Genomic DNA, 13376 nt, shown 5'->3' on the forward strand with positions numbered 1-13376 from the left:
AACATACATTATCGTGCTCAGCATACAGTGAAAGTAGAGAAATCACTAAAAATTAAAATTCTGTTGAAATATTTACCTGTACAACCTTTAATCAAATCTACAATTTAGAAAGGCAAGGTTATCCAAGTACCAACACTGCACCAGCACGCCTGTGCCTGTGGTTGAGGGCACCTATGATGCAGAATTTAAGGGGGAACTCATTCTTTTTTTCTTTTTTCTTTTTTTTTTTGAGATGGAGTTTCACTCTGTCATCCAGGCTGGAGTGCAGTGGCACAATCTCAGCTCACTGCAACCTCCACCCTCCGGGTTCAAATGATTCTCCTTCCTCAGCCTCATGAGTAGCTGGGACTACAGGCGCCTGCCACTGTGCCCGGCTAATTTTTTGTATTTTTAGTAGAGATGGGGTTTCACCATCTTGGCCAGGCTGGTCTTGAACTCCTGACCTAGTGATCCACCCACCTCGGCCTCCCAAAGTGCTGGGATTACAGGCGTGAGGCACTGCGCCTGGCCAGGGGGAACTCATTCTTAAGGCCAGGACCTCCTTAAAATCTGCACCCTAGGTGCTCTCCCTAGGTGGAGCATGGTCACTTCAGGTTGGGTGGGGTATGACTCTAGCCTGGAGCTCTGTGACTGTTTTCCTCACAGCATGGGTACAAAATTTCAGAAAGCACCTCAGAGCCCTGCAAATGCAGGACTGGCACTTTGCCTTGTGTCCCTAAATCTTGTGCCCTAGGCACTGGCATCCTGGCCCTGCTCTAAGGTTAACATCAACACAATTACTTAGTGACTTAAGCATAGGCATCTCATACAGTTCTAGATGAGAATATGATTTTAGAGAACATCATTTAGTGAGTCATACCATCATAATTACATATCAATCTTAATGACTAAAAGAGTCAAATTTATTTTTTGACAAGAGACTTCTGTGGACAACTAACTGTGGCCAAGATTGAAGAAAATCCCTTTGGGCAAAGAAACAGCAAAGTCTGACTTGCTACATTTTTTTCCCAAGGATCTCAATATGAAAATGCTTACCATTAGTATATAAGTACTGAGCCCAAGTCATTCGCTTCACAGAATTTCACACTGGACTGTATTGCTACTTAGAATACTGCTATAGCTACTATACAGAAGTGATTTTAGGCTGTTTCCCTTATAGACAATGTACCTATCACAGGCACTAATCTCTTTCAAGTGTTTTTTTAGTTTGTTAATAAATACAAAAGTGTTTCATTTCATCAGCAAAGTTTTTGTTCTAAAGGCTCCTATTTCAAATTCTTTTTTTGAGATGGAGTCTTGCTCTGTCACCCAGGCTGGAGTGCAGTGCAGCTCCTGGGTTCAAGCGATTCTCCTGCCTCAGCCTCCCGAGTAGCTAGGATTATAGGTGCCCGCCACCATGCCTGGCTAATTTTTGTATTTTTAGTAGAGACAGGGTTTCACCATGTTGGCCAGGCTGGTCTTGAACTCCTGACCTCAGGTGGTCCGCCTGCATAGGCCTCCCAAAGTGCTGGGATTACAGACGTGAGCCACACTGCACCCTGCCTATTTCAAATTCTGTACATGGAACACGTCCCCCCGCAACAGATAACTTTACCTGTGTGACTAGTGGCTGCAGCAGTGCTGCAGATCCTTTGCCTACACAGCGAACAGCAAAGCGCAGGCACCTGCAACAACGCTCTACAATCCGATTATCAGCTCGGTGCTTATTTAGAGTCTCGGATAAAACTGGCCATATCTGGGTCAAAAGTAAAAGAGCACAAGAAAGAAAATAATCAACAACTAGGACCTGAAAAACTGCTAAGTTGGTAACACCTCATTTAGCTTTTAAATAACTGGGACAAAACTTTCTGTATAGGAACACACATGGCCAGCATGCTCAGGTTCAATAGACTACCCACCACAAAACCCTATCACTTAACAAGAGAAAACAGTAGCTCTTTACAACTGGAAGAGCATGTCTAACTTTGCTAAAAGACAGAGATACACAATTTCCTAAACTTCAGACTTCCCGAAAGGCTATGAAAAGAATCAGTACGAGCTATACAGGAAGAGATGTTTAAAGATAGTTCCTGGAAGGTGGAAGAATTTGAACAAAAGGACTAGAGTTAAGGAAATGGCATCATTTGAGACCACTGGACACTTAAGAGTATTTAGTGTTGATGTAATTTGTCCTCAGAAGTCTCAAAAGCAATTCTTAAAACATGACTTTTGATCCTCACATAACCTTCAGTGAAAAAAGTAGAGGGGAAGTACGCCATCACTGAGGAAAACGAAGTCACTAGCTTTGTCAAAAATATTCTGCTGGTATTGATCAGGCCTCCTAGTAACTCTAGGAGTCACACAGTGAATCTCTTTCTACCACTTCTCTGGTCTTTCAATGCATTCCCTTGCAGCCTGTTTTGTTATCAAATCTAAAATAAAAGACATTTGGATGGCTCTGTCCCTCATTTCATTGAAACCACATCAACAAACTGAATCTCCCTATGAACTTGGAAGACAGTATCTTCTCAGGTGAGTTACCCAAAGCCCTGTAAGGAAAAAAGAAGCAAGCCTTGATTCCACAAGCATCCATTAGCACTTACTTCCTGTATGACTTTCTGACATGGATGAGTCTGTCCATTTTCCACAATGGGATTGGTATGCCTGGGAAAAGACAACAGCCCAAAATAGTGAACAAAGACCAATTTCACTGAGGACCCAGAGCCCTGATCCCTGCTTGCTTACTTAGTATCATTTTCACCAAATAAAGAAAACCAGATGATAAAGTCATTTGCTTACATCACCTTTATAAGCACATCCTTTAAATCATCCTATCATTTTTTGGCCACCTTTAAGTCACTTCCAATAGAACATGCAAATTCAATCCAACTTTGGGTAGATGGGCTGTGAGGCACTATGGCTATCTTTTCCATTTTTCCCTTTATAAACCCAAATATGGGCTGGGTGTGGTGGCTCACGCCTGTAATCCCAACACTCTGGGAGGCCAAGGCGGGTAGATCACCTGAGTCCAGGAGTTCAAGACCAGCCTGACCAATATGGTGAAACCCCATCTCTACTAAAAATACAAAAATAAGCCGGGCGTGGTGGCACATGCCTGTAATCCCAGATATTTGGGAGGCTGGTGGTGGTGCATGCCTATAATCCCAGCTACTTGGGAGGCTGGTGGTGGCGCATGCCTATAATCCCAGCTACTTAGGAGGCTGAGGCAGAAGAATCACTTGAACGTGGGGGGCAGTGGTTGCAGTGAACCAAGATCACACCATTGTACTCCGGCCTGGGCAACAAGTGGATGAAGTAAAACTCCATCTCAAAAACAAACAAACAAAAACAACAACAACAACAACAACAACAAAACCAAACCTGAATATGTAGTTTCTTCCTAATTAACAAAAAAATATACACAGGTTGTCTAAATCCACTACTAGAAACCAAGTATTGCTTCATTCCTTGCATTAAAAGACTAAAAGCTATAGGAACTGTAGTCCAAAGATGTTGTAGTTCTAGTTTGAATCCAATGTACTATCCACAATCAGTCAAATACAACTCCTCTGTCTAGTTCGATAGCTCACAATTTGAAGAAAAGCAGGAAAAAAAAAAACACACATAATTAACTACAAACTACTTTAAAGGAAAGCTACTCTTTAGTTTTAAAAAGCTCAACAGCAGCTTAATAAAAATTTAACTTTAAGTATTTACATCTATTTCAGATTTTCTTTCATTTACTGTGAAATAAGGGTTACTGTTAATAGGTTCTCAGAATGGCATGTTAATAGGGCTCTCCTAATTATAAAAGGAAAACATTGCACCAACTGAGAGAAAGATATCTGTTGACAATAACTAGTAACACATTATCTTTTAAAATATTTATCCCACACAGGCTTCTACACAATGATTACTATAACATTCCAGTTATACATGGGTCCCAAAAATTATAAATTATGTTACTCAGTAAGAATTACTCTTTGAAAACTGTCACTCAAATGCCTTTTTAATCATTAGGATCCTCCTCTTCACTTCAAAGATGCATTAATTTCACCTGATCACTGAAGAAAATTCATTGTATTTTTGTACCCATACACTATATATAGCGATGGTTCTGAAAGTGTGGTCTCTGGATTAGCAAGCAGAATCATCAGCATCACCTGGGAATTATCAGGAATGCAAATTTTCAGGTCCTACCCAAGATCCAATGAATCAGACACTGAGGGGATGGGATCTAGCAATCTGTGTTTTGATAAGCCCAGGTGATTCTGATGCATGTGGAATGATGATATATGTGAAAGTTTGGTCTTTTGGTCTCCACAGAACTGGAGACCAAAAGAATTCCATTTTTAAAGAGTCTTTTTTTTTTTTTTTGAGATGAGGTTCTCACTCTGTCACCCAGGCTAGAGTGCAGTGGCGTGATCTTAGCTCACTGCAACCTCTGCTTCCCAGGCTCAAGTGATCCTCCCACCTCAGCCTCCCAAATAGCTGGGACCACAGGCCCATGCCACCATACCCAGCTAATTTTTTATATTTTTGGTAGAGACAGGGTTTTGCCACGTTGCCCAGGCTGGTGTCGAACTCCTGAGCTCAAGCAATCTGTCTGCTTTGGCCTTCCAAGTGCTGGGATTACAGGTGTGAGCCATCGCTCCCGGCCTTCCACTTTTTAAAGAGTATTTTAACATAAAGACCTACCAGGAATGAATTCTTAGAATTTGCCTTTGCCCCAGAACTTCAGGTAACAGCTGGTTTAATTAGTCTCCAAACATAGGGAGATACTTGGAAGTATGAGGAAAAAATACTTGCTTACTTCAATACACAATGGTTTCATTTGAGCCTTTAACCCAAGTAAGGCATCCAGATCTCCTTTCTTACCTAAATATCACTGCAAGGCGATCTAAGAACACTGTGGGATCTGAGGATATGCCATTGCTGGGCTCTTGAGACAACAGCTGAAGAGACAAAAGGACATTAACACCCAATTGTCACATGTACAAATCTACAGCCAACACTGCAACATACATCAAACTTTGTCTCAATCTCTGCTTATTTCCTTATATAAAGTCCTAAAAGTATATAAAGTCCTAAAAGTTACTCAAATGGTGCAAATTTTAATTTATATTGTCAAATTATTTTCCTCCATCTTATTGCATCCTGGCCAAGACTACATATTGCTACATTTTACTGTCTGATTACTGAGGAGTAGAAAACAGTATCATTTGATTTTTTCCCATTTACTTTAATTATTATTACATATTACATAATATAGATTGTATATACGTTATGTTACACAATATGTAAAAGATTATATGTTTAGCTTTATATTATAAGGCTTTAAAATTATTATAGCTTTGTAATATATTTTAAGCAAATTGTCTCTTACTCTTCTTTCCTAAAATTTCTTAGATACTCCCATTAGTAAATCATCAGAGATGAACTACAGAATTATTTTATCAAGTTCTAAAAATCCCATTGGTATGTCTAAAGTTATTGCACTATAAATATAACTGGAGAAGAGTTGACATCTTTAAAATATCCTTTAAGGAAACATGGTAGGTTCTGGCGTTGATTGCTAACTTGAATGAATTCTTTTCCCATTACATTTTCTAACTGATGATTACCAATGTAAACTAAAAATAAAATCCTAAGTCTCCCACCAACCGAACAGGCCCCTCCTGTTGCCATGGGGACCCCAGAGAAATCTTAAAAACGGAGCTCTCAGCCATGATGGGAAGGGAGGTCAGATATGTTTTGTTATACTCCCTATCTTTCGGAGTTTAGGTGCAAGTGGCCAGCATTAATGTTAAATGGAGATCATAAGACCGATCAAAGACCTTTTTTTTTTTTCTTTTTTTGAGGTGGAGTCTTGCTCTGCCACCCAGGATGGAGTACAATGGCGCGATTTTGGTTCAATGCAACTTCCACCTCCCAGGTTCAAGTGATTCTCCCGCCTCAGCCTCCCGAGTAGCTGAGATTACAAATGTGCGTCACCACACCTGGCTAATTTTTTGTATTTTTAGTAGAGACCAGGGTTTCACCATGTTGGTCAGACTCTAACTCCGGACCTCAAATGATCCACCTGCCTAGGCCTCCAAAATGCTGGGATTACTGGCATGAGCCACGACACCCGGCTGATCAAAGACTCCTTTACCAAATTATAAACAAGATCTGAGGCCACAGAAGGCAAGAGTTAAGTCACATCTATAGCCCATCAATCTTATTAAACTGTCAGAGTTATGGCTGACTCTGACATAGCAACCTTAACTTAAACATTCCTTTCTGCTAGCTCCAAGCTTTTTGTTCCTTTAACCAACTGCAGATTAAAGAATCTCTGAATCCACTTATGACTTGTAAGCCCCCACTTCAAGACAGCCCATCTTTTTAGACTAAACCAATGTATACCTTCCATATTTTGATTTATGTATTTGCCTGTAACTCCTACATCCCTGAAGTGTATAAAACCAAACCATAATCTCACCACCTCAAGCACACTTTCTCAGAACTCCTCGAGACTGGGTTTCCCTGGGCTGTGGTCACTCATACTGGCTCAGGACAAACCTCTTTAAAACATTTTATAAAATTTGGTTTTTCTGTTAACACTGATATAATGAGAATCTATTAATTCTGAAATATTTATTGTATGCAGCTACTTTGATTACATTAATTTTAATAAATTCTTAGTGCATTTTCTTGGATTTTCTAGGTAGACAAAAGATCTGTAAATAAGTAATTTTATCTTTTCATTTTTAACATGTAAACATCTTATATTTGTTTCACACCTTCCTTAATTGGACTTACCTTTTTCAATGCCATAACCTGAACAGAACATAGTTCACTAAGACATTCGGTAATCTTATCCAAAGGTAATCGGGCTAGGACAAGTGCTGTCCCTGAAAAACAAAGGAAGATACAAATGAAAAATAAACGCTGAATTGAGGTAACTTAACTGGTCTACATCATATGAGTGACCAGAAAAAGCAAACTGGTTTGGTTCCATTCTTTTAAAAAGATCAGCATTGTTTTTTAAAATGACAACACTTTGTTATTTACAGTTGTTTTTTCTTTATTGGGCTCAGAAGGCTAAGACTGATTAACACTTACAACTGAAGTTAATATTTGTCAAAGACTTTTAAAATCTCCTTCACAAAGCCAATGGCAAAGCTATTTTAAAATGTATACCATAGTGTAATGTTTCTCAGACTTCCCAGAGATTCTGATTTAGTGGGTCAAAGAGAGTCTTTATTTTTGATAAATACTTCCAGCAATTCTTATCACAAGAGAAATTCTGACATAATGCTTTTAGAAGAATGGGCTGAAATTAGAGATTTCACTCTTACACCATAACACTCTCTGTGAGGTTATAAGAGACATTTTCTTTGGGCTTCAGTTTCTTTATGAAATAAGTGACTTGAACAGCAAAGTAACAGTTAAATTTGCCTTTCTTTCATTTTTAAAAAAATAGTTACAAAAGCCTCCTACCCCCTTCTTTTTCCCTCCTAAACAAATCTTGACTTAGAACTCCAATAAAATAGGTTAAAAAGAAAAACCAAAAGAGGCAGTTAGGTTCAAGTGGAGACAGAAGGTCCAGACCCTTCCTACTCAGCCTCCGTCTTGCTGCAATCCCCATTCTAACCCCACCAACTGCTGAAACACCTTCCCCAAATCCAAAGGATTACATATTAGCCTAGGTCCCTTCTAGGTCAAAAAACACCTTGAATATAAATGTTTTCATTTCCTGAAGTTTCATTCAACAGAACAGTAATTTATCCCTAAACCTTCAAATTTGAATTAAAAAAACAGAGTGAATCTTCTTGGCCATCTATAAGCCATAGATGAGTTAGACTTTTCTTTAAAACTAGGAGGGAAAAGCCTAATTTCAGCATGATTTTCCTTTTAATTAATTCCTATAGAAAAGTATGTTACTTTAAAAAGTTTTCAGCCAGGCGTGGTGGCTCATGCCTGGTATCTCAGCACTTTGGGAGGCCAAGGCAGGAGGATCACTTGAAGCCATGAGTTCAAGACCAGCCTGGGCTATATAGCAAGACTCTGTCTCTATTAAAAATTTAAAAAATCAGCTAAGCATAGTGGTGTGCACCTGTAGTCCTCACCACTTGGGAAGCTGAGACACAAGGGTCACTTGAGTCTAGGGATTCAAGGTTACAGTGAGCTATGATCATGCCACTGCATCCCAGCTTGGCAACAAGCAAGACCCTGTCTCTAAAATAAATAAATAAATAAAAATTTAAAACCATTTTCTACCTCTATTAGATACCACTGAAAATTGGGAGGCCACATTGTACTACAGGTTAGACCTCACTTCAATATCAAGGTTAATAAATTCCACTAGAAAATGATAAGAATATTTGACTCTGATTTATCTGTGCCTATGAAGGGAAACAACAAAAACCCAAGGTACAAAAAGAAAATCTGATATAAAAAAGCACAGTCACACTAGCTGGTAAGGAATCTGGTCATATGAATAACAAAGGACAGAATTCACAAATAAGCCATCCACTCTTGCCAAGGCTAATTGTTTAACAAGTCACAGAGGCTTAGAAGATATCACACAGGTTATTTTACCCAATCCTTTAATATACCTCAATCTCTCTAATTTACCAGCGATAAGAATTTCATTACCTCACAGGGCACCCCAATCTGTGTTCAGAAAGTATGGTTAAGTGTTTTCTTCCTAGAGCCAGTATATGCTTCCCTATAAATGGCTGACAAGTGACTACTCATAAAATAAATATGATCCTTCTTTTATAAGACCATCTTTCAAATATTTAAAAATAGCTACCATGCTTAAAGGCTGTTCTAAGTCTTTTCCCCTAGGCTTAATATCTCTAGTTCTTCTATTAAGTCCGAGCCTCATCACAATGGCTATTTGCCTCTGGATAGACAATCACTCAGTATAAGCTGATCAGTAATGGTTAAAGGCTGCTAAGAGACCAGGACCCCTGACTTCTACTCATGGCACTGATCCATGTATACTACCTTTCAACTCCCACTTACCTCTTTGGTATGGCAATGCTTCTTTGGTCTCCCTTTTTATTCTTCCAACTTAAAAAGCAGCCGTGTTTAGTTTGAATATGTTGTCTCTACCCAAATCTAGGTCGGTGCTATATATACTGCAAGTAGTATTAATTAATTATATAGGCTTAAGATAATCCAAGAAAAGAATGCATGTACATATAGTCAACACCATCCCCTCTAGTGGAAAAGCCATCTTCCTCATCTTATAAATTCTTAAACACTAAGTACATTGCAACTGAAAAACTGGGATATGACAGATGTAAGATTACCCCAAGTAGTGGCTTTGAGGTGACTATTAGTGGTTAACATCAAGTAAATACCTTTTAGCAAGCCCACAGCAGCTTCTGGAGACAACAGGAAGGAATCGAGGGAGCGGGCAATCTCCAGGAGTCCATTAAAGTGCTGAGCCATGTGATCTCGGCAGACAGAGCAAATGTTATGAATGGCTTTGGCTGCAGCAGAAGCCAGGGGCTTTTCACACAGGCCTTTCATCAAATAGCCCAACACAGGGTCTAAGAAGAAAAGCCAAGCAGAGATTACATATCTGAAACTAAAGGAAAACTTCTAGTTTATTAAAACAGAGGTATACTTGCTTTTCTTTTTTTAAAGCAAAAGAACCCTTTTAAAAAGTGAAATGTGTTCAGAACCACAATAAATAAAACACATAAAAATAGAGCTGATCTCACTTACATATTGTCAACAGGCCCTGAGACCCATCTATTTCATCTTCCATTTCTTCCCTCAGGGCAGTCAACGTTAACTCCCAGGGATTCACAGAGCAGTTCGTAAACCACTGACTTAAGAGCATATATGGCAATCCAGGTATTAAGAATATGGCAATGTAAGAAAGAATGCAAAGCTCAAGGAGTTACAATTATACCGAGGGATGAATTACTTGGTAAAACAGCCTATATGAATCAGGACAAGGATAGTTGTCTAAAGCTGAAACTTTTATACTTGCTTCTTTCTAGTTACAAAAGGCCTTAAAAATAGGCAGATGAATCTTTAGCACTTCTAGATGAATTAATTCACTATGTTTTAATTTTACCAAATGTAAGTGCTCCAAGAAAGTTTACCATAAAGTTGAATTTCTATAGAGCTAATTCTACTCATCTTTTTATCTTCTTTTATAAAAATCAGATTTTTTTTCTATAGGAAAAAAACCTTAGAAAAACCATATATTGTTTTTGGGGACGGAGCCTCACTCTGTCCCACAGGCTGGAGTACAGTGGCACGATCTCAGCTCACTGCAACCTCCATCTCGCAGGTTCAAGCAATTATCCTGCCTTAGCCTCCTGAGTAGCTGGGACTACAGGCATGCGTCAAGCCCGGCTGATTTTTGTATTTTTAGTAGAGACGATTGTTTCACCACATTGGCCAGGCTGGTCTCAAACTCCTGGCCTCAAGTGATACGCCTACCTCAGCCTCCCAAAGTGCTGGGGTTACCACTGTAAGCCACCATGCCTGGGCAAAAAACCATGTGTTGTTAAAGGTCATTGTGAGTACTTTATATTGACCTTGTAGCAAACTGTGAAAAAGTGGAAAGAATCAAAATAATAACATCTTTTTTTTTCTTTTTTTTTGAGATGGAGTCTCGCTCAGTCACCCAGGCTGGAGTGCAGTGGCGCAATCTCGGCTCACTGCAAACTCCGCCTCCCGGGTTCAAGTGATTCTCCCTGCCTCAGTCTCCCAACTAGCTGGGATTACAGGCATGCGCCACCAAGCCCAGCTAATTTTCCTGTATTTTTAGTAGAGACAAGGTTTCGCCTGTTGGCCAGGTTGGTCTCGAACTCTTGAACTCAGATGATCCTCTCGCCTCAGCCTCCCAAAGTGCTGGGATTACAGGTGTGAGCCACCATGCCTGGCCAATAATAATGTCTTAAAGCCCATCTAAAACCATTATGTCCATTTCTAGTCTAATGATCAATACAATGCCCAAACTCAGCACAATCTGCCTACCTCCACCAAAAAGAAAAAAACAAAACCAAAACCCCACCCTGTTTAGTCTAGGAATCAAAAGACCTAGAATCTAGAACCTAGCCCAAGCAACTCTAATAATGTAGACTTCTGTGATTCCCAAATTGGGTATTTGTGGTTTTGACTATTCTGAGTATGAACATAGAGCAATCTGTCTACTGCTGAGGCACAAATCTGAATGAGATACTGCAAGGTGGCACTGAATGATAAATCTTTTGATAAGAGTCTGCAAGTCAACCTAGATTTGCTGCTTTCTGGACATTAACTGAAGGTATTAAAACAAACAAATCTACTATGTTTCTTGGTGGAAAAATGGTTCAGAAAAGAAAGCCAAATGTTGAGCCAGATAAAGTGCAGAAATCTAAGAACTAAAAAACAGCCATTTTGAAATCACTTGGAAATAGTATGTTGGGCCAGGCGTAGTGGCTCACACCTATAATCCTAGCACTTTGGGAGGCTGAGGCGGGCAGATTACTTGTGGTCAGGAGTTCGAGACCAGCCTGCCCAACATAGCAAAACCCTGTCTCCACTAAAAATACAAAAATAGTGGGCATGGTGGCACGGACTTGTAATCCCAGCTACTTGGGAGGCTGAGGCAGGAGAATCACTTGAACCTGGGAGGTGGAGGTTGCAGTGAGCTGAGATCAGGCCACTGCATTTCAGCCTGGGCAACAGAGCGAGACTCCATCTCAAAACAACAAAAAACAAAAACAAAAACAACAAAAAAAAGAAATAGTACATTGAACTTAGAAAGCAGCTCAGTGTATAGAAACAAAGAACACATTCACTCTTTTTAGCATGTGTTTCAGTCACTAAAAACAGATGTATAAAATAAAATCAAGTAAAAAGGCGATAATAAAGATATACACAGGAAACACATCAAACTTAATGATATAATACTAATCACAAATTTTGGTATTCCTAAAATTCTCAGAATGTATCCCTCTTAAATGTCAGGGCTTGATATATATTACCCTGGAAAAGTCATTTTGTCTCTTTGGGCCTCAGTTTCCTTGTCTATAAAAAGAGGAGGTTAGAATAAATCATTTCTAACTTTACCTTCAATTCTAAAGTTGTTACGATCTTTAGTTATTTTTTCAAGTCAATAAGGACACCCAGAGGTTATATAACAGTCTTCATTTTAATTTGCAGTTATTTAGTTTTGAATAATTCTTGGCTTTTAAATGGAGCATGTATTACAAGTGAAAAATTATCTCCTTTGCTTTGGTCCTTGAGTAGCTTCTAGTATGTTAAAACTGTAAGAGATTCTGATTAGCTCAAGCATATGCCAAAGACTAACAGAGATAGAAATGTTCATGCTTAAACAGAGTACTAGAAGCAAATTGTTCTCTGTTTCCCTATCTGTAGATCTAATCTTTCAAAGGTCCTTCTCCCAGATCAGATTATAAATGTTATATCAAATAAGCACTAACTTACAACATATTGTTTACTCTCAGTTTCTATAAACACTCCGTGTTAAAAAAACAGAAAGGAAAACACATGCAAAAGTAAGAGATGAGAAGAAAAATCAGAAAAATGACAAGTTAGAAGTGGCAGAGGAGAGAGATTACACATACCAAGGAACTGAGGATTTCGATCAACGACTTCACTCATCTCTCCAACCAACTCAATGCTGGTGTATCGCACAGCCGTATGTACGGTCTCCGGGAGGCGGACAACTCCTTCTAGGACTTCCACAAGTGTTGGATTGTTTTCCCTGAGTACAGGCGGTAAATACTCACAGTTACTGATTTCAGAGGTTATATTCTGGCCAAATAACAGGCTGTGATGACACACAGCATTGCTAAAGGGCTTCTTTCTAAACAACCATTAAGATAAAAGTACTTGGTATTTGTTATGAAAGATTTTCAAATCCTCAAAAAAGAGGAAAAGATAGAAATGAAAGATATTGTTTCAGGAAAAGCATACTGCTCCTTAATCTTCTGAATGCCAGTAAAGTGCCTACAGACACATCAAGCTATCAAATGCAGGCTCTTTAAATTGGAGAGGCAGACATTTACTGTGGATGAATGTCTTCTTCTAAAGAATCTATTTTATTTAGTCCTATAGCTGCAGCACCTAGAACAGTGCCTGGCACATAGTGGGCACTCAATAAATATTGCTGAATGGCTAAACAGATGAATGAATAATTCTCATAGACCATTCTCTGTTGTTTTGCTCCAAAAGATTTCTTATAGCTGGATATTGGAAACTTTAAGAACAGGTAAGTATGGGTAGGCAGCTCACTAATTGAAAGAACAAGAAAATAAGCTGCAGGAATAGATTAAGTTGCCCCGATTTGGAACATGAGGGAAAATTAAAGTTAACCAAACACTTTCCATAGCTCCATGAGTTTATCTGTTCCCTCTCCTCCCTCTGTCCCC

General features: G+C 39.1%; 1 protein-coding gene across 4 annotated transcripts in view; it reads right to left on the reverse strand.

Moving 5' to 3' along the window:
• TNPO3 (transportin 3) overlaps positions 1-13376 on the reverse strand; it is a 104039-nt gene that overhangs the window by 22885 nt on the left and 67778 nt on the right. For all 4 annotated transcript variants that reach the window (XM_004046199.4, XM_063708280.1, XM_019031429.4 and 1 more), the window contains 6 exons: positions 12570-12709; positions 9336-9527; positions 6781-6872; positions 4858-4934; positions 2583-2643; positions 1595-1735 (listed from right to left, as the gene is read on the reverse strand). In XM_004046199.4, the coding sequence (XP_004046247.1) occupies positions 1595-1735; positions 2583-2643; positions 4858-4934; positions 6781-6872; positions 9336-9527; positions 12570-12709 (703 nt within the window). The remainder of the gene's footprint in view (positions 1-1594; positions 1736-2582; positions 2644-4857; positions 4935-6780; positions 6873-9335; positions 9528-12569; positions 12710-13376) is intronic.

This window comes from Gorilla gorilla, chromosome 6, assembly GCF_029281585.2.
Source record: "Gorilla gorilla gorilla isolate KB3781 chromosome 6, NHGRI_mGorGor1-v2.1_pri, whole genome shotgun sequence".
NCBI lineage: Eukaryota > Metazoa > Chordata > Mammalia > Primates > Hominidae > Gorilla > Gorilla gorilla.